This window comes from Hibiscus syriacus, unplaced genomic scaffold, assembly GCF_006381635.1.
Source record: "Hibiscus syriacus cultivar Baekdansim isolate YM2019G1 unplaced genomic scaffold, ASM638163v2 tig00000778_pilon, whole genome shotgun sequence".
Lineage (NCBI taxonomy): Eukaryota > Viridiplantae > Streptophyta > Magnoliopsida > Malvales > Malvaceae > Hibiscus > Hibiscus syriacus.
Window position 1 is genome coordinate 1,718,573 of NW_024061825.1, and position 26,939 is coordinate 1,745,511.

At 33.9% G+C, this 26,939-nt stretch overlaps 4 protein-coding genes and 1 pseudogene across 4 annotated transcripts; 3 read left to right on the forward strand and 2 right to left on the reverse strand.

Moving 5' to 3' along the window:
• Positions 1-3,648: 3,648 nt before the first annotated feature.
• LOC120219444 (dynein light chain 1, cytoplasmic-like) lies at positions 3,649-5,073 on the forward strand. Its single transcript, XM_039216267.1, has 3 exons — positions 3,649-3,911; positions 4,081-4,186; positions 4,845-5,073. The coding sequence occupies exons 1-3, from the start codon at positions 3,726-3,728 to the stop codon at positions 4,925-4,927; spliced, it is 375 nt and encodes a 124-aa protein (XP_039072198.1). The 5' UTR covers positions 3,649-3,725; the 3' UTR covers positions 4,928-5,073.
• Positions 5,074-7,338: 2,265 nt separating this feature from the next.
• LOC120219033 (DNA damage-repair/toleration protein DRT100-like) lies at positions 7,339-7,827 on the forward strand. The gene has a single exon (XM_039215893.1). It carries the CDS (start codon positions 7,339-7,341, stop codon positions 7,825-7,827), a length of 489 nt encoding a protein of 162 aa, XP_039071824.1.
• Positions 7,828-12,595: 4,768 nt separating this feature from the next.
• On the forward strand, positions 12,596-13,084 carry LOC120219046 (DNA damage-repair/toleration protein DRT100-like). Its single transcript, XM_039215901.1, has one exon. The coding sequence runs from the start codon at positions 12,596-12,598 to the stop codon at positions 13,082-13,084; it is 489 nt and encodes a 162-aa protein (XP_039071832.1).
• Positions 13,085-20,364: 7,280 nt separating this feature from the next.
• LOC120114770 (probable pectinesterase/pectinesterase inhibitor 21) lies at positions 20,365-22,229 on the reverse strand. Its single transcript, XM_039135563.1, has 2 exons — positions 21,242-22,229; positions 20,365-21,174 (listed from the first exon to the last, which is right to left on the reverse strand). The coding sequence occupies exons 1-2, from the start codon at positions 22,227-22,229 to the stop codon at positions 20,474-20,476; spliced, it is 1,689 nt and encodes a 562-aa protein (XP_038991494.1). The 3' UTR covers positions 20,365-20,473.
• Positions 22,230-22,895: 666 nt separating this feature from the next.
• Positions 22,896-25,975, reverse strand: LOC120219058 (annotated as a pseudogene).
• Between the last annotated feature and the right edge of the window lie 964 nt (positions 25,976-26,939).

The window sequence follows — 26,939 nt, forward strand, 5'->3', positions numbered from 1 at the left end:
CGATATACCCTGCCATTCAAAAACATTAACTCAGCCAGAAAACCACCCAACACCTTTTTGTTTGCCTGTCTATGGTGAGGAAAAACTTGGGTTCTTGAACATGTATGTTTATCAATAAAAGTCCTAACTTGAAACATTTTGCAATCTTTTATTCTCTTTGCAATCATACGCCACGTACAGTTTTTGTCAATCATACACCTTGTTTCGAAACGATCTTTGCTTGATTTGTTAACTTTTAGTTGATAGCCATCTTCCACACATTTCGTATATAAAGCTATCTTCAAGTCTTCCTTTGTATCAAAACAATCATCTTTCTTGATACGAATAACTTTGTGTAACAATCAACTGCTTTCTTTATCAACTCTTCTTCCGGTATCTGAAGTAATTCTGGCATATTCCAGTTATACGCCCGTGGCATTTTCTTTTCTTCGGGGACTTTTTTTCTTCTTTTTCTTCTCAGGATTATATGAATTACAGAATGGATGTTCAACATGTTCGTTCACAGTCGTAACTTCCTCCTCAATATCATCAACATTACATTCTTCGGCAACGGCTGTTTCATCATCAAAATTCGGGTATTGACCAATATCAATATCATTACACGCATGGTCTGTTTCTTCTTCTGAAACATCATCAAAATCTGTGTATTGACCAATATCAAAGTCCGGATATTGACCAAGACCAAATTTCGAATACTGACTAGTACTCACAATTTTTTCTGTTGGCTCATCATCGTCTAACTGGTCAATACGAAAACCGGAATTTGGTGCTGAAAGTTGATTGGGATTTGGATTAGAGAAAGGTTGTGGGTTTGAGAAAAACTTAGTTGATTACTACCCGCTACTGACCCAACAATACTACTTCTAGGTTCAACAACATACAATGTAACATCATCTTGTGAAACACTAATGTAAGCAATGAATCGTTCAACATCTTCATTGTCGGTTAACAAATAAACTTTACCATTTCTCTGATAAGATAGCCTAAATCCACTTAGGGGCTCTAAATTCAATTTATTTGAAACACGTAGCATTAGAGTTTCATAAGTTAACTTTTGTAAAGACAATTTTAGTTGAAGATTCATGGGTAAAGGCATATATTGTAAAACACCATGAACATTATCCCATGACCCTCCAAAACACAAATCTATCCAAACATGATCAACATTAGATGATTTCATGGTTGTAAATTAATTTACTAAACAGACGAGCTGCGAAACTAAAACCTGTTGCCGGATTGGGAAGGATGTCGTTGGATATAGGAACGGATGTCGCCGGAGAGAGTGATAGATGGAGATGAAATGAGTTGCGATTTAGGGATTTAGTTTATGATTTCAGTGTTATATACCCAAAATTTCAGTGTTGTGATTTACAGATTCTCGTTGCGATTTACGGATTATCGTTGCGATTTACAGATTCTCGTTGCGATTTACGGATTATCGTTGCGATTTACGGATACGCGTTGCGATTTACGGATTATCGTTGCGATTTACGGATATGCGTTGCGATTTACGGATACGCATTGCGATTTACGGATACGCGTTGCGATTTACGGATACACGTTGCGGTTTACGGATACGCGTTGCGATTTACGGATACGCGTTGCGATATACGGATACGCATTGCGATTTACCCATACGCGTTGCGATTTACGGATACACGTTGCGATTTACGGATACGCGTTGCGATTTATGTGTTCGCGTTGCGATTTTCATATTCGCGTTGCGATTATGTAAAATCGCAATGCGAATTTGTACTATCGCATCGCGATTTTCAAGAATCGCGTTGCGATTTTGGAAACTGATTTGCGATTCTGGAAACTGATTTGCGATTCTGGGGATCGCGTTGCGATTTTTATTTCGCATTGCGAATTTGTTGGTCATTTTGGCAAATCCAAAAAAAGTTGGTTAAAATCGTATATTATAACTTTTTTTTGGTCACTGAGGCGATTTTCTCTATTTAAAATGTGAAAAAAATAAAAGTAAACAATATTATAAACGAGCTTTAACTCATTAAACGAGCTTCCTCATGAACATAAATGAACGAATCAATAAACGAGCTTGTTCGTGAACATAAACGAATGAGTCAATAAACAAGCTTGTTCATGAACACAAATAATCCGAACAAACTTACGTTTGTATTCTTTTATTTATTAAATGAACATAAAGATTTTGTTCATGCTCGTTTATTTAGTTTAACAAGTGATCATTAAAAAAATATACGAACAATTCACCGAACACTCTATTTATTTATACCCATAATAGGAGGTATTAGGATGTTCATGGTTGGTTAACCATACCATTTAGCTTAAACGGTTAGTTAACCATTATAACTGTTATTAAATTTGCTAAGAATAACCATCCGTTACTAAATTTTGTTAACCATAACTAGAGGTGCACAAAAAATCCAAATATCTGATTTTGCGCAAAAAATATCCGAAACTGGATTTGAGAAAAATCAGTTTTTTTAAACCGGATCAGATATTTAAAAATCGGTTAATATAACCGGTTTGAGGAAAAATTGGACGATCGACTTTTTTACCAGATTAAAAACCAGTTTGAAAAAACCCGAATATAAACTGGATTTTATCCGAAAAAAATCGGGTCTGAGGTTTTAAAAACTAGCCTTAATATAGCTGTTGGGGGGGTTTTGTGACTTTTTTTTACCCTTTTTTTCTTTAAAAAAAATCATCATTTTACCACCCTAAACATGTATAAATAGGTTGGGATGTATTTAATTGATTACAACTTTCTCAAATCTTATTATACAACACCTAAACATCTCTCAAATCTTATTTTTATAATTTTTTGTTCATCATGGCTACAAACCGATTTTTTTATATCCGGTTTTTTTTAAAAAAAATTACTTTTTTCAAACCGAAACCGGTTACACAATCCGGCCCTTCAAACCGGTTAGGATCCGAACCGATTTTTTTAAAATTCGGTTTTTTGACTAGGTGAAAAAATTGGATCGTTTTTTATCCGACTTTGTGCATGTCTAACCATAACCATTAATTAAAAAAAGTTAAATGCTAATGATTAGCCGTTATTTAACGGTTTGATTATAAAGTAACCTATGGTTAATCTATTATAATTTTTTGTCAAACATAACACAACTTAATTTTTTAAATTTTCATAAATATAGAAGCACCTATATTTGTAAAAAAATATTTATTTGTAAATATATTTTATTTTATGGAAATATATATATATTATGAGGTATATTCATTTTTTTACAAATAAAAATCTTACGTGTATATTTATATTGTACAATTTAAAATCATGTAGGTTTTTTCTCTATGTTTGAGTTAATGTGCTCATTTATAAGATAAATATGATAACTAAAACATATGAAGAACCATTCTGATTTTATTTTTAATTTATTCTCTAAAAAATATAATTAGTTAATTATACTTTATTAACGGTTGATAATTCTAAAATTAGTGGTCAAAATAAAAGGGATAATAGTTAAGTAGTCACAAGAATAGTTTACCCTTTTTAATATTAACTTGGTCCAAAAAAGTGAAGTATCAATTAGATATAAATTGCGAAGTTTAGGGATTGAATGTACATTTTACCCATAAAATCAACTAAAGAGGACAATTATATAGCGGCTTTACTCACAATTTCGAACCATAGGAAAAAATAGAAAGAAATTGAATCTCTATTCTCTGCCCTTTCCTTTCTTGTTTTGGCTGGATTTTTTTTTTGAAAAAAGCTCCGAAAAATGAGCAGTGAAGAAGCAAAGAGAATCATCACCGGATCTCTGACGGTGAAACCGACATCCGATGAACGGAAGCATTCTCCGGCGCTCACTGCAGAGTCGATTACTTCACCGGCGAGAAAAGTCGTCATCAAAAGCGCCGACATGAAAGACGACATGCAAAAAGAAGCTATCGATACCGCCATCGCCGTTAGCTCTCTTTCTTTTTCAAACTTCCATTTTTTTACTCAATTTTAATGGTTTTTATTCGATTTTGTTTCTGGGTTTTGTTCGTATGATGTTGGTTTATCAGTAACTATCATAAATTTGCAAACTCTGATTTTTTTTTTATTCTTCTTTTTCATGGGTCTTCGATTAGGCATTTGAGAAGAACAATGTAGAGAAAGATGTAGCGGAGCTCATAAAGAAGGAATTCGATAAGAATCATGGACTCACTTGGCATTGCATCGTTGGTCGCAATTTCGGTAACCCAAATTCCCATTTGGATTTAATTTATCTATTTTGATATAAACAAGTTCAATTTTTATGCACAACACTTGCTACAAATTATTTCGTTTAAGTAATGCTGCCGTTTTAGATGAAATCTAAGCAGATCTAGGCTTGAAAGAGATTTAATTCCCATTTACTTTATCATTTTCTGGAGTTATATTGTAATTGTTTCTTCATTGCTATGGAATTTCCTGGTTTAGATCAACAAGTAATTTAGTAGATTGATTGCTTTTGATTAAAGGGAATACTTCAGTTTTTTTGCCTCAAAACTTTATCTGGTTATTCGATGAACGATTATTAGATGTTACAATCATCGATGTAGGCTGTCTCATGGTATACAACCCATGTTAAAAACCCGTACTTATAAACTTGGACTGATAGTGCTACACTTAGTTCTCAGTTAAATTAATCATTTCAATGATATTAGAGGCTGTTCTGCTCTCGTTCGTTCTAGGTAATCTACATCGATAAAGTGAGTATGGAATTATAGTGTCTGTACCATATGCATATATTAGAACATTTTCTTTTGGATTTCTGTGTAATGAACATAGTTGAAAAGGAATTAAAGTGAAACTTCTGTCCACACCACAAAACCATGTTGCATTAATTTTCGTTTCTTTTACTTTGATGCAGGTTCTTACGTAACTCATGAGACAAACCACTTTGTTTATTTTTATTTAGACCAGAAAGCGATTTTGCTCTTCAAATCTGGTTAATCGTGTTTGTTATAACAACGAAGACTGGTGTGATAATTTTGATCTTGGATATGGAGAGGCTTTTACGTATCTCTGTTAGAAATGGTATGTCTTAACCGGGGCACGGTCGTTTGTATGTCAATCCTCTATCCTGAAGTTCTTGTGCCTGACGTGTATATTGTATTGCCACCTTAACTTGAATTTGAACCATGGATGTCAATTACAGTCTTTTGGTTACAGTTTATTGGGTGTTGCTCTTTGATAATTGTCAAGTTGTTTCCTTGTGTTATTTGAATCTCTTTACACGTAGAACTATTCGGTCTAAAATCAAAGTGAAATTAGATATAATTCAACGAGGTGATAACGTATAGGGTAAACTACGTATTTAATCATCTAACTATCATTTTGGTTATGTTTTGGTCACTCAATTATTATTTTTTTTAAATCATTATTAATGTTATGTTTTGATTTTATTTTGGTCATCTGCCGTTAAAAAATTAACAAAAATTGTTGACGTGATAATTTTTTTATTTTTTCAACGATGACATGATATTATGTTATGGTAACATGTCAGTATGACTGATAAATTGTTAATGGCGAGCGATGATATCTAGAAATTTAAAAATTAAAGGTACTCTTTCTCAATAAAATTTGGTATACAATTTTTTCTCTTTCCCATAATAAATTAAATTGTATCTAGTAATTTATTTAAAATAATGGGTATTAGGGTCAAGTGCATCTGTCTTTATTAAAATGAGACCAGATTAAATTTAGACTAAAATGTAATATTAGTGATGATTTTGAAAAATAAAATAGTTGAATGATAAAAATAGAATTACAATAATAGTTGATTGACCAAATATGTAATTTACACCCACCTCTATACTGATTGCACCAAGGTCTCTCCCGGGTGTGGGCATGTCAAATTTCATTTATTTATATTTTCTATTTCTATGATTTTTTAATAATTTTATTTTAGTTTACCCAAACTAAAAGAGAAAATTATAAGTTTGGTCGTATTTGTTTTATTTTTTCAGTTTTGATCATTGAATTTAAAAAATTTACATTTCGATCAGTTACATTATTGATTTATTAAGATATGGTCACTGAATCCTTATTTTATAAAAAATAACTTTTACAATTACATATATACATAATAATAATTTTCATGAACATTTGTAGTTTTCTATATGAATTTTAAAATTTCTTATTTTATGTTTGTTTTCTAATTTAAATGATTTATCTGTTTTGTGGAGCCATGATGGGGAAAAAGAGCAGGTAATGCTCGTATTTACATATGAAAATTTAATATAATGATTTGGATATTTATTATTTACAAAATAATTACAATATAAGTTATTTATAATAAAAATATATTTACAAAACTAAATCAAATTATTTTTAGGGTAAATTACATCGTTCCTTACTGAACTTTATTCTCTCTCATATTTTACTCATCGTGCTTTCAATTTTTCTAATTTTCTTATTAAACTTTATATATTTAATCATTTTGTTCACTTTGTCGTTAACTTTTTAACGGTATTATGACATGACACAAACATCAAAACGACGTCGTTTTGAAAAATTCAAATATACATCAAAATCATTTTTGAAATTTTGTCAATCAAGTCACTAAATTATTTAAATGCATTCAACCAAGCCACTTGCCGTTAACAATTAACGGAAGTGCTGGCGTGGCAGTTAATAAAATTTGTATAATCACGTATTTAGTTCTTATTACTTACACAATCTATCAAATTGGTCATACTTTAAAATTAATTCAATATATTTTATCCTCCATCCATATAACTTCAAATCTTTTATATTGTAATATTTACAAATGATACACGGAGAATTATAATTTGATTCCTTGTTAATAAATTATTTTTTATACTACAATTATTGTCAATGACTGATGTAAATATAGTATGTTAAGTGATATGTCTACTCTAAAAACTATTTATGGATCTATCAATGATTTATATATTTGTTTTATTTGTCATTTTCGTATGCATGATCAGCCAATAAAATACAATACATATAATGAAAAAAAACCCATAAATAAAACAAGAATATTGATAACATAATGTTTTTATATCCAACTTAGCCAACGTTGTTGGCGACAATCTGACATGTACCTTGTAACAACCCCAATTATTGTAATTATTAAGATCAAATATATATTAGCCCGTAACAATTATTATGACCACTTGTTAATGTCATTATAGTTTATGTAATAATTTATTATAATAAAAGCACTCTCTGAGCCTACGAACTCAGAGTGAAAATTTATGATAAACATATCCCTATCTGCTCATCAATATCCAAAGACAACTCATTTTCTCTAATAATCACCTCTCGTTTACACTTTTATTTTCACTTCACTTTATCTCTTTCTTTTCTAGAAACCCGACCACTCCACTTCCAGCTACATGATCGGTTCGATTCACCCTTCTATTTGCCAACTCGACAAGCTCACAACGTTAATCATACCCGACTGGAAAGGAATCGCCGGAGATAGTCCACCGTGCGTAACGGCGTTACTGAACTTAAGAGTCTTCGATCTCATCGGAAATTCGTTGATAAGGAAAATTCCAGAACAGATAGGGAATAAAAAAAACTCACTGTTTTTAAACTTAGCCGATAATAAGCTAACCCGCAAAATTCCAACCTCTATTGTCCAACTCTCGAGCTTAAAACACCTCGATTTAAGCAACAATCTCCTCATCGGCGAGATTCCCGCCAAGTTTGGTAACCTCAAGATGTTGACTCGTGCGTTACTGAGCCGAAACCAACTCACCGGAATGATCCCAACCTCCCTCACCAACATGTATCGGTTAGCTGACCTTGATTTATCCTTGAACAAGCTGCGAGGTCAAATTCCACCTCAGTTGGGCAAAATCAAGATTGAGAGCTGGTAATGGAAATAATAAAAATAAATGAAGAAAGAAGTAAATAAGGTATGGATGAAAGAAAGTCTGAAGAGAAGAAATAGCAAAACACGTGGATTGTGGGGGAATTGTTGATAACATGCAAGAAAAGGGTAAACCACAAGGTATGTCATCCAAGTTTGGTGAGATCTTTACCTTGTCTCTTAGTTTTCAAGTGGTTATAGTTATGGCATAATAGTTTTTACAAGATCAATTTAGTCCATGATATTATTAATTAAATATTACTGGCTCTTCAAGTTTTTAGTTATGTAAATTGGGTTTTCAAATTATTAATTAAATTATAATAAGTTATTTTTATGGAAAGGAAAATTATTGGAAGTCGTATTTGTACGATAAATTATCCGTGTTCGTTAGAAAAAGATTGGAAGCTAGAAATCAAGTTGGTGAGCTGGAATTTAAGACTAATATTTTAGGTTTTGTTGATGTTAAGATTTTGAGGTTCATTTTGCCAAATTCAACCCCGAAATTATTGGAAGTTGATTTCAAGATTTAGGGTGTTCGAATGGAATTTTTATGGTCGATCAGTATGGCAAAAAAAATTGAGGTAATACTTTACTACCTCTTTATGCATTATGAAATATGTTGATATTGGTAAATGCATGAATAAGATAATGTTGGTCACTTTAGTGGAGTTGAATGATTTATACACTCGATATGAATGTGGTGGAAATTCTGTAACTGAATACGGATCGAATGACTGATATAAGAGATTGATGAATTGATAGAATTAAATTACAAGTTTGTGATTAGTGATAAAGAAATCAGTCATGGATTTATAACTTATATTTTATATCATCAAAGGTTAAATGTTAAAGGTACTTGGATGAGAAATTATGAGAATACTCTGGTAGGGTAAAATTACAAAAATACCCTTATGTTGTAGGATGACAAGAATTATCCCTGGAAGTTGATTAATAATTCTGAAAAGACATATTGATCTGATAAAACTACAAATGTGCATAAGAAATGCTAGTTATATTGACAAATTTGGATAATTGATTTTTAACACAAAGAGGGTTTATGCAAGATATTAGAAGTTTGTTAAGGAATCATTTCAAGATTCGAGAATGTTCGGGTAATCAATTAAGCATAGGATCTCTAAACTATATTTATTTTCGTTAAGAGTTAATACCAAAAGTATCTGAGTGCGAAATTATGAAAATGCCCATGAGTAGTGAAAATAGTCCAAGTTGACTCTGAATGAGAGAGTAACTTGAGAATTTGTTTTTAAACCGATAAATTACTGATTTGATTGTTGAGATCCTACCTTTGTATTGAAAATTTCTGAAAATTCGTTAGTAACATTTGAAAATACATTTAACCTGAAAGTTACCGAATTGATTAAATACCTGAAGAATGGTTTATCGAGGGTGTTTTTTTGGTCAGAATTGTTTGAAATGACTGAAGTAAGTGATAAGATTAAATTAAATAATAAGATCGAACGGAAGGAAATGATTGAATTACGCTGAATCTGTAAAATGACCAAAATACCTCTGTAATGGAAATGACCCAAGAATACCACCAAACTCAAGAATGATTGGATATCTTCGAGATCTGAAATAAATGGAATAAAAATGAACACCAAAATTACCAAAATACCCTTGTATCCTATTCTAAGTAAATGCCTTGGATTAATTAAGGAATCCAAATAAGCATAGGTATTGGACTACCTTTAAAAAGTTATGGAACACAGCTTAAGTAAGTCGATCAACTTTAATGATATGTCAGTACCTGAACGACATAAATATTACTTGAATGTGTGTTTGTCTACTCAAGTTTGGCTCGATGATAATTTTGGAAGTATTCAGCTCAGCTCAACTCTAGATCGCATTCAGCACTAAGAATTGGATATGTGTTCGACAAATTAACCACGAAGACCAAATTGAATTGAACGGATGTACAATATGTATTTAAAATTCAGAAACGTCTGAATTATTCTAGAAAACTCTAAAGTAACCGGGATAGACTTGCTTACTAAACGAACTAAGTAACCTCAATGACTGAGGATTAAATAGGTGATTGGATGAGTTTGGAAACACTGTTGAACTTACATGATGAATTGTCCTTATGGGTTGTACCATAAATCAAGTACGTCTGTATTTCATGATAAGTTGAAACGTGGAAATGAAATAAAGACCGTTGGAAGATCTATTCAGTGATGATTATGGGGATGATCTATGGATATACATTATGGTATTAAAGAGTGAATACACTGGAAGGATAATGAATTGACTTGTTGACATGCATCAGTTTGGGAGTTGTGTAACTCGAGTTGTTTGATAATACGATCGATAGTCATAGATTGTAAATGTCTTGAATCTTCGATTCTATATTTTCATCTAAAATCACTTCGGTCAGGTTTGAAAACGCAAGTAACACAGATGGAAAAGATTCTGAATACCTCATTTGGTTCAATTGGGTTGAAATCCTATGAATTCAAAGTATATTCTTGAATACCTCTGATTATTTTGGTAATGGAATCACTCGCAGTAAATCTAAATTTAGAATTATTATGTATAAAGGTTCCTGAACGTTTTCCTGATGCACATAGAAACTTAGTGGAATTCTAAAGTATCAATCTGAAATGTCTGATTATATCGGTTAGAAATCAATTCTCTTCAATGAGATCTTATTCTTGGTATCCGAACAAATTGTACAAGTTCATGTTATACATACTGATGACTACAAAATACCTCTGAAAAATACATGGATCATCTAGTGTGTTCCCTAAGTACTATTTAATTGTTTTTATCTATTTTGAAATATGGTACATTGAAATCTATGATTTACTGTTTATTGATACGCCGACTTACCGGTGATGGTTTATGGACTATGACTAATATATGATTATTGGTTTTAATTGATATATGATAACGATGATTACGAATTTATAGAAATTATGCATACTGCATAAATTGTATTTTGAAATACTGATTTTGGATGGATTGAATCACAGAGTATATCTCTGATCAAGCTGGTAAATCTTACGGACTTAATGTGACTCTTGGGTAGGCTCACGGGACCCAAGATGCTCCATTAGGTTGGCTTCCTTTACTGTGTGCTTAGGGTAAGCCCTATGGACTTATGGACTTAAGGATACATGCCCCAAAGCCTATCCTTAGGTTGGCTTCCTTTTTGCCGTGTGCTTAAGGTAAGCCTTATAGACGCAGTTCTGGGAACTGCGGATGGTGTACAAGAGAATGATTTAAACTATGAGTTTCAAAGGTTAAACTTCATTATGATTTTATGAGATTTACTGAACTGCCATTTTATAAATGTACCTATTATGATTTTATTGTACTCTTGGAACACACTAGACATCCTATTCGATCTCCTAAAAATGTTAAACTATGAATGCTTCTTATGAACTGAGATTCATGGCTTCTACTCGATGAACTACTAATGGAACCCCAGATTATTCTGCAATTGGTATACGTTTGATTCAATAAGGAAATTATGGCTTCCCATTTATCTGCATGTCATGTAGCATCATCTGGTAGTTCTGTATTACTGAGCTTTCCGAAGCTCACTCTATTACTCACAATTGCAGGTTAAAAGAATTGTACGAGTACATCTATCAACATCAGTAAGGGAGTTCTTCCAGCGTTGCTTGCAGAGTATGGTACATGTGATTAGGGGGCATGTGGATTGTATTTTGTTTTATAATTGAGTTTGGAAAACCTATTTTATTTCTAAATAATAATAAATCATTTATGATTTTACATGTTTTAAGAAAAGTTTTAAATTTTTCGCTATTTTTACAGTGGGTCACTCCGGTGGCCCTAATGTGACACTCCAGATCGGATCGGGCTATCCGCATCAGTCTGAGGGGGTTACATTTAGTGGTATCAGAGCTATGGTTTGAGTTAAAAATTTTCAAGATAGACCGGTCGGTCGAATGTCAAAATATGTCTGATCAGTACATGCCCCTAGACTACAATTGTATCTCTCTGAGCCGGAACTCCAGGGCTGAGTCCCTATCTATAACGAGTAAACCAAAATTTCTATCTGTTAAGGCTTTACTTGTACAAAAAGGAATACCAGTAACATCTGTTTAAACGCTGTGAAGTACCTCACGAGCCATGTGAGAGTTATTTATCTGAAAAATTATGACTTGACTCTGGAAATGAAATTGGGGTATGCTACTGCTCTATGAGCCTATTCTCATGACAAAGACTGAATTGATTACTCAAGGAAATTTTCGTTCGGATTCTCTTTTTGAAATGAGAGAAAGTTCTGATAAGAATGTATACTCAACTAGTTAAGGATTAGTGGAGGATTCGTATTTCTATAAGAGCTACATGAAAGATATGAAAAATAAAACTGATGGAAGTTTCATTTCTGCAATAGTATAACATGAATGAATTTCGAGGACGAAATTCTTTTAAAGAGGGGAGAATTGTAACAATCTCAATTATTGTAATTATTAAGATCACATATATATTGGCCCGTAGCAATTATTATGGCCACCTGTTAATGACATTATAGTATGTAGGCCCTGAGCCAACCACTCCTCAATTATGAAAGAGATGAAATTTGTGTAATAATTTATTATAATAAAAGCACTCTATGAGCCTACGAACTCATAGTGAAAATTTGTGATAAACATATCCCTATCTGTTCATCAACATCTAAAGACAACTCATTTTCTCTATAATCACCTCTCGTTTACACTTTTATTTTCACTTCACTTTATCTCTTTCTTTTCTAGAAACCCGACCACTCCACTTCCAGCTACATGATCGGTTCGATTCACCCTTCTATTTGCCAACTCGACAAGCTCACAACGTTAATCATACCCGACTGGAAAGGAATCGCCGGAGATATTCCACCGTGCGTAACGGCGTTACTGAACTTAAGAGTCTTCGATCTCATCGGAAATTCGTTGATAAGGAAAATTCCAGAACATATAGGGAATAAAAAAAACTCACTGTTTTTAAACTTAGCCGATAATAAGCTAACCGGCAAAATTCCAACCTCTATTGTCCAACTCTCGAGCTTAAAACACCTCGATTTAATCAATAATCTCCTCATCGGCGAGATTCCCGCCAAGTTTGGTAACCTCAAGATGTTGCCTCGTGCGTTACTGAGCCGAAACCAACTCACCGGAATGATCCCAACCTCCCTCTCCAACATGTATCGGTTAGCTGACCTTGATTTATCCTTGAACAAGTTGCGAGGTCAAATTCCACCTCAGTTGGGCAAAATCAAGATTGAGAGCTGGTAATGGAAATAATAAAAATAAATGAAGAAAGAAGTAAATAAGGTATGGATGAAAGAAAGTCTGAAGAGAAGAAATAGCAAAACACGTGGATTGTGGGGGAATTGTTGATAACATGCAAGAAAGGGGTAAACCACAAGGTATGCCATCCAAGTTTGGTGAGATCTTTACCTTGTCTCTTAGTTTACAAGTGGTTATAGTTATGGCATAATAGTTTTTACAAGTTATGTAAATTGGGTTTCCAAATTATTAATTAAATTCTAATAAGTTATTTTTTATGGAAAGGAAAATTATTGGAAGTCATATTTGTACGATAAATTATCCGTGTTCGTTAGAAAAAGATTGGAAGCTAGAAATCAAGTTGGTGAGCTGGAATTTAAGACTAATATTTTAGGTTTTGTTGATGTTCAGATTTTGAGGTTCATTTCGCCAAATTCAAACCCGAAATTATTGGAAGTTGATTTCAAGATTTAGGGCGTTCGAATGGAATTTTTATGGTCGATCAGTATGTAAAAAAAATTGAGGTAATACTTTACTACCTCTTTATGCTTTATGAAATATGTTGATATTGGTAAATGCATGAATAAGATAATGTTGGTCACTTTAGTGGAGTTGAATGATTTATACACTCGATATGAATGTGGTGGAAATTCTGTAACTGAATACGGATCGAATGACTGATATAAGAGATTGATGAATTGTTAGAATTAAATTACAAGTTTGTGATTAGTGATAAAGAAATCAATCATGGATTTATAACTTATATTTTATATCATCAAAGGTTAAATGTTAAAGGTACTTGGATGAGAAATTATGAGAATACTCCGGTAGGGTAAAATTATAAAAATACCCTTATGTTGTAGGATGACAAGAATTATCCCTGGAATTTGATTAATAATTCTGAAAAGACATATTGATCTGATAAAACTACAAATGTGCATAAGAAATGCTAGTTATATTGGAAAATTTGGATAATCGATTTTTAACCCAAAGAGGGTTTATGCAAGATATTAGAAGTTTGTTAAGGAATCATTTCAAGATCTGAGAATGTTTGGGTAATCAATTAAGCATAGGATCTCTAAACTATATTTATTTTCGTTAAGAGTTAATACCAAAAGTATCTGAGTGCGAAATTATGAAAATGCCCTTAAGTAGTGAAAATAGTCCAAGTTTACTCTGAATGAGAGAGTAACCTGAGAATTTGTTTTTAAACCGATAAATTACTGATTTGATTGTTGAGATCCTACCTTTGTATGGAAAATTTCTGAAAATTCGTTAGTAACATTTGAAAAGACATTTAACCTGGAAGTTATCGAATTGAGTAAATACCTGAAGAATGGTTTATCGAGGGTATTTTTTTTGGTCAGAATTGTTTGAAATGACTGAAGTAAGTGATAAGATTAAATTAAATAATAAGATCGAACGGAAGGAATTGAATTACGTTGAATCTGTAAAATGACCAAAATACCTCTGTAATGGAAATGACCCAAGAATACCACCAAACTCAAGAATGATTGGATATCTTCGAGCTCTGAAATAAATGGAATAAAAATGAATACCAAAATTACCAAAATACCCTTGTATCCTATTCTAAGTAAATGCCTTGGATTAATTAAGGAATCCAAATAAGCATAGGTATTGGACTACCTTTAAAAAGTTATGGAACACAGCTTAAGTAAGTCGATCAACTTTAATGATATGTCAGTACCTGAACGACATAAATATTACTTGAATACGTGTTTGTCTACTCAAGTTAGGCTCGATGATAATTTTGGAATTATTCAGCTCAGCTCAACTCTAGATCGCATTCAGCACTAAAAATTGGATATTTGTTCGACAAATCAACCACGAAGACCAAATTGAATTGAACGGAAGTACAATATGTATTTGAAATTCAGAAACATCTGAATTATTCTAGATAACTCTAAAGTAACCGGGATAGACTTGCTTACTAAACGAACTAAGTAACCTCAATGACTGGGGATTAAATAGGTGATTGGATGAGTTTGGAAACACTGTTGAACTTACATGATGAATTGTCCTTATGGGTTGTACCATAAATCAAGTACGTATGTATTTCATGATATTGTTGAAACGTGGAAATGAAATAAAGACCGTTGGAAGATCTATTCAGTGATGATTATGGGGATGATCTATGGATCTACATTATGGTATTAAAGAGTGAATACACTGGAAGGATAATGAATTGACTTGTTGACATGCATCAGTTTGGGAGTTGTGTAACTCGAGTTGTTTGATAATACGATTGATAGTCATAGATTGTAAATGACTTGAATCTTTGATTCTATATTTTCATCTAAAATCACTTCGGTCAGGTTTGAAAATGCAAGTAACGCAGATGGAAAAGATTCTGAATACCTCATTTGGTTCAATTGGGCTGAAATCCTATGAATTCAAAGTATATTCCTGAATACCTCTGATTGTTTGGGTAATGGAATCACTCGCAGTAAATATGAATTTATAATTATTATGTATAAAGGTTCCTGAACGTTTTCCTGATGCACATGGAAACTTAGTGGAATTCTAAAGTATCAATCTGAAATGTCTGATAGATCGGTTAGAAATCAATTCTCTTCAATGAGATCTTATTCCTGGAATCCGAACAAATTGCACAAGTTCATGTTATCCATACTGATGACTACAAAATGCCTCTGAAAAATACATGGATCATCTAGTGTGTTCCCTAAGTACTATTTAATTATTTTTATCTATTTTGAAATATGGTACATTGAAATCTATGATTTATTATTTATTGATACACCGACTTACCGGTAATGGTTTATGGACTATGACTAATATATGATTATTGGTTTTCATTGATATATGATAACGATGATTACGGATTTATGGAAATTATGCATACTGCATAAATTGTATTTTGAAATACTGAGTTTGGATGGATTGAATTACATAGTATAGCTCTGATCAAGCTGGTAAACCTTACGGACCTAATGTGACTCTTGGGTAGGCTCACGGGCCCCAAGATGCTCCATTAGGTTGAATTCTTTTGCTGTGTGCTTAGGGTAAGCCCTATGACTTATGGACTTAAGGATACATGCCCCAAAGCCTATCCTTAGGTTGGCTTCCTTTTTGTCGTGTGCTTAAGGTAAGCCCTATGGACGCAGTTCTGGGAACTGCGGATGGTGTACAAGAGAATGATTTAAACTATGAGTTTCAAAGGTTAAACTTCATTATGATTTTATGAGATTTACTGAACTGTCATTTGATAAATCTACCTATTATGATTTTATTGTACTCTTGGAACACACTAGACATCCTATTCGATCTCCTGAAAATGTTAAACTATGAATGCTTCTTATGAACTGAGATTCATGGCTTCTACTCGATGAACTACTAATGGAACCCCATATTATTCTGCAATTGGTATACATTTTATTCAATAAGGAAATTATGGCCTCCCATTTGTCTGCATGTCATGTAGCATCATCTGGTAGTTCTGTATTACTGAGCTTTCCGAAGCTCACTCTATTACTCACCATTGCAGGTTAAAAAATTGTACGAGTACAACTATCAACATCAGTAAGGGAGTTCTTCCGGCGTTGCTTGCAGAGTATGGTACATGTGATTAGGGGGCATGTGGATTGTATTTTGTTTTATATTTGAGTTTGGAAAACCTATTTTATTTCTGAATAATAATAAATCATTTATGATTTTACATGTTTTAAGAAAAGTTTTAAATTTTCCGCTATTTTTTCAGTGAGTCGCTCTGGTGGCCCTAATGTGACACTCCAGATCGGATCGGGCTATCCGCATCGGTCTGAGGGGGTTACATTTAACCTACATAATTAAAGAAGATATATGAACAAAAATAATTTTCAAACGCCGACATTAACTTAATAATAAGCTTATAAACTTCAATGTCAATATCCAACATAAAATACATCAAATACTTGCTTTTTATCTCTATTATTTCACGACCAACTATTAGAGGTTATGGCCTTAAACGATGGATGTTAAAGACTACATTCTTTTCTATTGAATTAATTTAAATTTATGACCAATTTGATAGATTGTGTATGTAATAAGTACTAAATGTGTAATTATACAAATTTTGATAAATGACATGTGAGCACTTCAGTTAATTGTTAACAACAAGTGACTTGATTGAATGCATTTAGATAGTTTAGTAACCTGATTAAAAAAATTTCAAAAATGGTGGTCAAAATAAAATATGCAATAGTTAGGTGATCATTATTATAGTTTACCAAAAAAAATTATGAAAAATAATATAATAATTTTTTTAACTAATTTACCGTTAATTTTTAACTAATTTATAATTACAGACGTAATTTAAAATTTAAAATTTTTACAAATTACATTAACGATGCTCATTGTTAATTATGTTCAATAGTACTCGTCAAACATAATAAAATATATATATATATATATATGATAAAGTAGCGGATGAACAATACAAAATACATTTGCCTTGATTCCAGGAACAGTGCAACAAAAGGACAGATGATTAAACATTTTCATTACAAAATTAGGAAAACATAACATTAGGAAACACAACAGTTTTGACATAAAATAACAAAACAAAAACCATTCTTCTTCCGTTCATGGCGGCTCGTTTTTGTTTTTCAATAACCATAACCACCGCCACGGTTTCTTCCACTTTCAAGGCGACGGCGAACAGCTGAAGAAGAAGAAGAAGAAGGTTTCATGGCAGCAAAAGAACACTTTTCTTTCTTTAAAGTCTCTTCTTCGTCCAACAGAATTTGCCTGCACCTACACTCCAAACTGCAAAATAAAATTTTATATATTTTTAAAATAAAACACAAAAATTTCGAAAATAAACCCAAAACTTTGAAAATCTTTGTTTCAACCCCTAAACTCACGCCGGCCACCACCCTTTCCCGTTGACAAAGCTCCACCGACCTCACATCCCCCGGCGATCAAAACTCCTATGAAATCGTGACCGATCGACGACAAATCGATGTTTTATACTCCTCAAACCCTAGGTTGAAAATCTCGATTCCTACGACCAGCCGACAACAAATACGACAACTTATGACTAAGAGGATGGCAGGGACTACGCCGGCGGTGGTGATCGTGGCTGGAAAAGGTCACGGCGACGGATTAAGGGTAGGATTTAGAGATTTGGGGGCTATTTTATAATTTAAGAGAAATTAAGTTTTTATAAATATAATAATATTTTTAATATTTTAAAAAATAAATTTCAAAATCACCAGATTGTGACACGTGTTACTTAACGGGGAAAATTAATGTCGTTGACGGTTCAAGTACCTAAATGGATAACGTTTATAACGTTAAGCACCTATTCGTTGAAAAAAATATTTAAGTATTTGAATTTTCGTTTCAATTAAAACAATAATGTGATGATATAGTTATTTATTTTTTATTTGTGTAAAAATTTGTCAATTTTTTCAAACATTATTATGGATTGATCCTTTGTGTCATTAATTGCTATTCCTGACAAAATTTATATTAAAATATTTACATTTCATTTATCTTTATTTTTTCGCATCGATTTTCTATAAAATTCTCTTAAAATTGATGAAAACTTATCTAAAAAATTGATATTCTAGTGCTCTAATCTTATTTGATGATAGTATGAATGTATGATGTGTCTAATTTCTAGATATATTTTTCGTATTCTTAAAAGAATATTACTCACCGTTTGAATTTTCGAACAAATACCTCAAGAGACAATCGTCAAACCCAAAATAATAAATTTTATGTTTAATTTCATGAGTTTTAAGAGGTTTTAGAAATTCTAAAGTGGTCATAAAGTAGTATAAGGCGATAAAGTGGTCATAAAGTAGTATAAGGCGATGAGACGAGTTCATCGGTATTTAATATGACTGTAAAAGATTACGAAGAACGACGATATCCGGTGATCGCTGGAAATCGACAAAAAAACCCTTTATTTTGATAAGGAATATGATGAGATAGAATAAAAATAACACTCCACGATGGATAATAAATGATACGGCAAATGGACTTAATTAATTCTTTTAGAAAATTTAAAATTTAATTAGTTTTTTAGAAAAAAAAATTAAGGGTCTGTTTGTTTGGTTGTAATTGGTTTTTCGGAAAATGAATTACTGAAATTTAAATTACTGGAACTGGAAAATGAATTACTGGAATTTGAATTCTGGAAAATGAATTACATTTCTGGAAAACGTTTTCCGGAAAATGTTTTCCGTAAAATAAATTACATTTTTTTGAAAAAACATCTGGAAAACGTTTTATGATTTTCGGAAGATGTTATTTAAACCTTTTTTTCACTAGTTGAAGAGTATTTTAAAAGTTATTTATTACAAATATTAAATATAATAAATAATATTATTTATCATAAAACTTAGTATTATTATTTTAAAATATTAAAATAATTTATTTATTATTAAATATTTTTTTTATAATTTTATTAATAAAAATAATATTTTTTGTATATTTTTGTGAAATAAAATATTATAAATTATATTAATTATTTATTAAAGTAATAGTGTTATATTATATTTTAAAAATATTAATTAGTATATTTTAAATATCTTTATTAAAATATTATTTAAATATATAAATAATATTATTCATTATTAAATATATAAAAAATTGTATTATATATTATTAAAATAAAAATATAATATCTTATATTATTATAATATAATTGATTATTTTATATAATATTAAAAATATAATATTATATTATTATAAATATTAATAAATAAATAAATAAATAATATTTTGATGAAAATGATATTAAAATATTTTATTAATATTAAATTCATAAAATAAAATTATTTTGAATAATTTTTCTTTGAAGTGAAAAGTTCGGAAAATGACTTACGGAAAATGAATATGTAAGTCATTTTACAGAAAACACAAAGAAAATTCTGTTACTAGGAAAATGAATTACATTTCGAAAAATCAATTACGTGAAACAAACACAGGAAAACATTTTCCGGAAAACAAATTACGTGAAACAAACACGAAAATTTGGAGAAAACCAATTTCGTAATTCCAATTACGGCAAACAAACACAGCCTAAGAGCTCATTTAACTTTCAAAATTTTTTTAAAAGTTATTTAAAAATTATTACTATATCAGATAAGAATCCGACAGTTTGGACGAACAAAATATATAATAATTACATTACTAAGTTGCATCTTGGGACAAAACAGAGATGCATGGAATTCATGTCTATCTTCCACATTTATTCTTCGTACGTAACCTACGTACTAAATTCCATTCTCTAATCTGTAAACCATAATCTTACCTTTTATTCTCTTTGTTCTAAGCAACGTTTGGTTTTATTATGCACCAACGTTGCGAAACCATGCATAAATACTTAATCATAGGTTTCATATATGTATTTTGATCGGATCCCTACAGACCAGGAATCATGCCGGCGGTGTAAGGCACCCCGGAGTTCTGGATCCACTCCTCACCGCGTAAGAACACGCCGGCCGTGAATTCCTGGGCTTGAGCCTCGTTTATCTGTTGGATACCTTTCCATTTAACCCTCCGTGTCTTATCGGCGCCTGGTCCCCGGTTGTTGTACTCGGCGTAAAATAGGGTATCGAGTGCGAAGTCGCCGTTCCACGGCATCCATCCCTCGGGTGTGACGATGTCGTCCATCTGAGATTGCATGATGATGGTCCTCGAACACAGTCTCCACGGCCGACCGAGGTGCGTTTTGCTTCTCGCCTTCACCGGGAGGTAGTCTGGATCGCCGGTGATGGTGCAGTTCTGGAGGACGAAGCCGGAAGCCTCGCGGTTGTCCGACCGTCCTTGAGCTGTGATGATGCATTGCTGATTGTCGAGCGGTTTCCGAACGATGAGTTTGCAGTTCTGGTAGACGGAAGCCGAGTTGCCGAAGATGAAATCGATAGTGCCAGAGATGCTACAGTCCCGGTAATATTGTCGATGACTATGGGCGTAAAGAGTGTCTTGGTAGCCGTCAAATTGACAGTTATAGAAGATGGACTGATCACCTTGAACCTTAACAGCCACCGCTTGGTGCTTAATAGCTCCCGCACTGTTCTGGAAACCCATGTCCTTGGCCATAAATTTCAGACCGGAAATACCTGTAAACATTATTCTATGTTACTCGAATTCAAGTGTGAAATTTATAACACAATGTATGTTACCAACCAACAGTTGCGGTCTTGAATGTGATAGTGCCGTCGGCAAAGTTCAAGTTACCGGTGATGATGGTCTTCGTCGGTCCGTCTCCGACGAACACGACATTATGCATGTGCTTCTCGACAATAACCTGTTCATTGTAAACGCCGGCCTTAATGTATATCACAAACGGGGCAGGACTTTTCTTAGGGACTTCTTTCAAAGCTTCATTGATGGTAATATATTTGCCACTACCATCTTTAGCGACGATAACATTAGATTTTATTTCCGACGGATTTTGCTGCAATAACATCCGTTGCCTAAAACTAACCCACACAGGGAACCCTTCTTTAGCCATTAGCTTACGTTTAGCACCGGCTTTGTCACCTTTTCCCAACCCTTGAATGTTTAAGTTACCGACGATTTTCGAAATGTCACTAACCATGGCTAGGCCATTGATGGTTAGCTTTTGTGAAGTGCTCAATAATTGTCTCATTTTCTCGCCGGCGTCGGTCGACACATTAATGAACCCGTCCAAGCATGTTTGTTGATACGTGATGGCGCCTCCCATCCATATCTTGAGGTTCTCGATGTATTCGTTTAGCCTGCTAACGTCGAATGCGCCTAGTTCGTTGAACGAGTTGTGTAGGTCGTCGATCGCGTATCCCATCAGCTCTTCGCAACTATCGACTGCTTGACGTGTCATCGGATCTTTGGCCGCTCGTTTAACGGTGCCGGAGTTGTTGACGACCCTCTGTATCTCGTGGATTGCAGCTTGGAAGCCGGCCCTGATTAGCTCTTTGGGGTCGGTTGAGTTGGTGTCCTTGAGGCTCTCTTCGCATTCTTTTTTGTAATCAATAGGTTGGCAAAGGGATTTCACCGCCTTATTGGATGTCACTGGCTCTTCGCCACCTCCTTCCTTGCCACCGTTACGGCGGCTAACACCGACCGCCACGGCTACCACCATGGCCACCAATATGACTGAACAAACACCGATGATTGCTGGTGCTTTTCCCATTTTAAAATAACTTTATTCTTCTTTTTTTCCTTTCACACTATTTTACACTAACTTTTTTTTGTTTTTATAAATTTTCTTTCACGCTAAATATAGTTTTAGAGGAAAGAAAACTTCATTAAGGAAGCTTGTAAGAAATTTGATCTGTACGAGATAACTGAAACAATTGAAGAAACTGTTTCTTCAAATAGAAGAGGACATGAACCACTAAAAGTAAAAATAGAAGAAACTCCTTCCTCGATCTGAAATGTTGGAAATTTGATCGGTGAGAGTTGCATGTTTGTAGGCAGTCTTGGCCTTTTTTTGGCTATTTGAACAGTCTTTCAATCTTCAAAAGAAAAACCCTAAAAGCACTCTTATAATTTCATGTTTTACTTTCAAAAGATGTGTCTGATAAGATGTCGCACGTCATAAATTTCATCTTTTTAATCTCCCGTCATTAATGAAAAACATTAATAAAAATTGATATAGTTTTCTTACGTAAGATTATTGTGTAGGATATATTTTAATCTTAACCGTCGATTTAGACTGTTTTTTAATCGGACAACCAAGTCGCACGGATGGACTCTAATACGTGACACTTTGTGTAATGATTTGCATGTTGATCAAGTGATTATTGAGTGGGATTAGCAACACAATGTTAATGGATGTTGAAGAATGCTATGATATTTACAGCAATGAAACAAAACACCGATGATCTATAAAGAAATGGAGCAGAATTTTGTAATGTATTATTCCAGCATTCTGTTTCATAACAATTCTCAAAGTTCTTGCTGCCTTCCACATGTGTGCCAGGACGGTGTCGGACGATACCCCGGCTCCACCGTGTACTTGGATTGCCATGTCCAGCACCTTCAGCGCCATGTTCAGAGCTGCCACCTGCCCCATCCAACATCCAAAACATTCTACTGTAACAAAGTTCATCATGAACCTCGAATGAAATTAATGTACGTGTAGACATATCGGTTACCTTCGCCATTGCAATGGTTCCACGGGCATGCTTGTTTCCAAGTCGATCGAGCTGGTCGGCTGCTTCAAGAACCAATAACCTAGCTTGCTCCAGTTCTGTTCGACACTGCAGAAAGCAACGATTTTCAACTAAATGACAAAACTCAATCACTAAAATGTACATCCCAGTACTACAATCAATACACATATCCGTCTAATCTCTCGTTATAGAGAGACAGATTAAATTACCTATGCAATATCCAAAAGAAATGAACCGTGCTGAGCAATATATTTTCCAAAAGTTTTCCGATGAAGAGCCCTTTGTGCCATTAACTGCATGCCACGCTCAGCAGCACCAATCATTCTCATGCAGTGGTGCAATCTTCCTGGGCCGAGTCTTCCCTACAAGGATATAAACAGCACAGAGATAAAATTATATCGTACACTGAAAATGGGTGGTTATTGACGTTTCTAGATAAATTTTTGAACTCGAAGATTAAATTTAAAGAAGGTCGAGCTTATAAATGCTGAAGTTTGAGGTCTCCAAGTTGTGTAGATGCAATTTGCAATTGCATCCAACTTTTGAGAATCTTGGTACATGCAAATATTGTGGGAAGAAAGTGAAATTCGAAACAGAATATGTAAGGTGGACATGGCATACTCCTTTCAATATAAATGGAAACTTTACCTGGGCAATCTCAAATCCGCGACCTTCTCCCAGAAGAATATTCTTTGCTGGCACACGAACATTCTGAAAAGAAACTTATGCATGGCCGTGAGGTAGTCTTAATGTCCACTAAGATCATAGACTGTTGCTTATGCTTGGGGGCAGTGAAGTCAGTTTTCCCCTGGATATCGTTCAGAAATCAGATCACCTTTTAGTCAAATTAATATTAGCTAGAACGTGTATCAGAAGCTACAGATTAGATGCACGTATAATACATTCACTCAACGCCATTCTAGAAGACTAACCATGAGTATAAGAATTCTGCATCTTGGATCCATGGCTCCGCTCGTCCACCACTTGGTCCCATTGATGACATACGAATCTCCTTCTCTGTAGAAAGAGTGCATAGACGGTGAGATAAACTCCAACAATATCCGTAAATCAGATAAGAGTGTATTAAATTGGAATGAATGAGGGGTTGAAGTGCAGTTACACGAATTTAAATCTCCATTGTTTTATCAATGAATAGAACGTTCATATGAACAGTACAATTTGCTTTGGAAAATTACTAAAATAGAATTAGGTTGATGTGCCTTTTAATAGAGCACTCAATATTGGTTGCATCTGAGGATGCAACTTGTGGTTCAGTCATTGCAAATGCAGAGCGGATTGTCCCCTCGAGCAATGGAACAAGCCATTCGTTTAGCTGTTCTTTAGTTCCATACCGCAACAGCACCTAAAAACGAAACAACAAATATAAATAAATGTAATGGTAAATCAAACAGATACTGGCTTACCTAGGTAGGAAGGAAGGAAATTGGTGAGGGAGGAAAACGAAAGAAAATACGAAATTGTTAGTTGGGTCTAAAGAATATTTATAACCTTGTAAATATTCAATCGTTTAGTTGAAGCAAGTTGAAATCTACCATAGTTTACAGTAGAAGTAAGCCATACCTCCATATTACCAGTCTCTGGTGCACCACAATTAAAGATCTGCGGAGCCCAAAGAGATAGACCCATAATCTCACAGAGATATCCATATTCAAGGTTTGAGTGACCAGCACCAAGAAAAAGATCATTTGCGTAGTCAGTATTTACACTCCCATTAAATGAGTTCCTTTGCCCTAGCAGCACTATCAAACTGGACAAAAACGGTTTCTCGAGAATGTCATATTTTCGAATATACCGTAATATCTTAAGAGCAAAAATGAGTAAAAATAGTAATTGGTTTAAAAAAATGTTTAAACAGAAGACTTGGCACATAAAGGAATCCATAAGTTCCACAATCCTTCTTTCTTTGCAAGCTCTTTTAACCTCTCCTCCTCTGGATGCACCGTCCAACGCAAGTCAGATCGTGCAAGTTTGCTGAATTCCTCTTCCATGGGATAAATGTGATCTTCCATGAATTGAATCAATTTGTTTCTTAAATCCTGGACCTTTTTACTTGGAATAAACCTCCCACTTCCTTCTGGAACGCCTTGGACTTTGTTCTCAGTCTCGTGTTGCCTTCTACCTTGTGAAACTGGATTCACGTAGTTAAAAGAACAAATGCACCTTAAACAATTGCTTCAGACCAAAATTTCATAACCAAACTGTTAAAATCTGCAACAATCAAGAACCTAAATGATGTTTCTTAAGAAGTTTCTGTGATGCAGCTAGAATCACATACCAGTCTTCTTAAGAAATTTCTTGAGAGAGAAGAGAGGGGTAAATGATTGAATGGCTTAACTACCGGAGGGGGGTTGCTCCGGAAGAACAGTCTTCTTTGCGATAAAAGCCAATGCAGAATCTATGAGACTATTAGCGTGATGTCCTGTATGTTCCGCACGTTTACCTCCTGAGGCATTACCCTGCATAAATGTGAGTAAAACATTGCATCAATGTTGGACTTTCAAAAACTGAAGCTTTTATAACAATGAATTACAACTCCAATCTAATTAATGTCATGTCATGCCATACCATTAACCATCTATCATACACTCCTGCGTAGATCGATGCTCCACGGAACATGGAAAAGGCAACATAGAACTTCCACTGAGACGCAGGCCATGCTCTCCCCTACAAAGCAACATTTTTCAGCAAAAGCAATGTATCAAGGAGTTAACAGAACAGTTATCTTATAGATGCTTCCCATTTCTGGGGAACTGAAGCCTAAGAATATTCACGGTCAAAGAGATGGGGAAATGGTGATCGAGGGGGTTGAAGTGTGTATGAGAGACACTTAACGATAATTTCCCCATGAAATGAGAAGATTGTTACAACTGTATATGTTAATCAAAGGCATGTTTATAGTTACTGTGACACATTGAAAAATTCCCAAATTAAAAAGAATTTGGGAAATTTTGACCTAAATTCCTAAATTAAAATTAGTGACCAAATTGTAAAAATAAAAGGATTGAAGCTGTGTTTCGAAAACCCTATAATGTTCAATGGCTTTCTTTGTAATTCACCCATATTTCTTTTAAACTAAACTCCTCCCACAATTATATCTTCTCAGAACTGCACCCCCTTTGTTTCTAAAAATATAAACAAAACCCTTGCGTCGAAAACTTGTAGCAGCGCTGCTCCTAGCCCTCACCTCTGATTCGTCGTCCGGTCTTGTAGGTAAGGTCTTCGATCTTCGATCTTCGTTCATGTACCTAGGCAACTCCCCATCGCCATCGTCATCGTTGAACCGCATCGGTTTGTGAAACCCGTGAGCCTTGGCTCGCTCTCGTCGCCGTGGGGGTCTCGCGTCGGTCGTGTATGGCTGTGGTAGGGTCGAGCGCTCGTAAGGGAAGACTCGAATGGCCTGGGTTGCGGCTAAACGGTGTTGTTTGGTCGTGGAAAGCTTCTGCCGGTTGCTGCCCTCTTTCGTCGACGTCGTCGCTGACCATTTAAGGTCATGCCAGGGCTTACCGTGGTATACTAGACCCATGGAGACTACTGCCCGCGCACCCTTGTCGCTGACAGTCCTATTTCATTTTACCGACTGACCATTATATTCGAATCAGAATTTGCTGTCGGGTGATTGAAAATAATTTTAAATAGTCGTAAATTATTATTTCTTAAATTGGGATTTCTGATTTGGGACTTAAATTCGGAGGTTGTAAAATTTG

What these genes read in the sequence shown, in the direction of transcription:
- LOC120219444 (XM_039216267.1), top strand. Translation starts at nt 3,726, where the DNA reads ATGAGCAGTGAAGAAGCAAAGAGAATCATCACCGGATCTCTGACGGTG. An exon ending in CTATCGATACCGCCATCGCC is followed by an intron (nt 3,912 to 4,080) that starts GTTAGCTCTCTT and finishes GTCTTCGATTAG; the next exon opens with GCATTTGAGAAGAACAATGT. An exon ending in CATCGTTGGTCGCAATTTCG is followed by an intron (nt 4,187 to 4,844) that starts GTAACCCAAATT and finishes ACTTTGATGCAG; the next exon opens with GTTCTTACGTAACTCATGAG.
- LOC120219033 (XM_039215893.1), top strand. Translation starts at nt 7,339, where the DNA reads ATGATCGGTTCGATTCACCCTTCTATTTGCCAACTCGACAAGCTCACA.
- LOC120219046 (XM_039215901.1), top strand. Translation starts at nt 12,596, where the DNA reads ATGATCGGTTCGATTCACCCTTCTATTTGCCAACTCGACAAGCTCACA.
- LOC120114770 (XM_039135563.1), bottom strand. Translation starts at nt 22,229, where the DNA reads ATGGGAAAAGCACCAGCAATCATCGGTGTTTGTTCAGTCATATTGGTG. An exon ending in ATTCAAGACCGCAACTGTTG is followed by an intron (nt 21,175 to 21,241) that starts GTTGGTAACATA and finishes TAATGTTTACAG; the next exon opens with GTATTTCCGGTCTGAAATTT.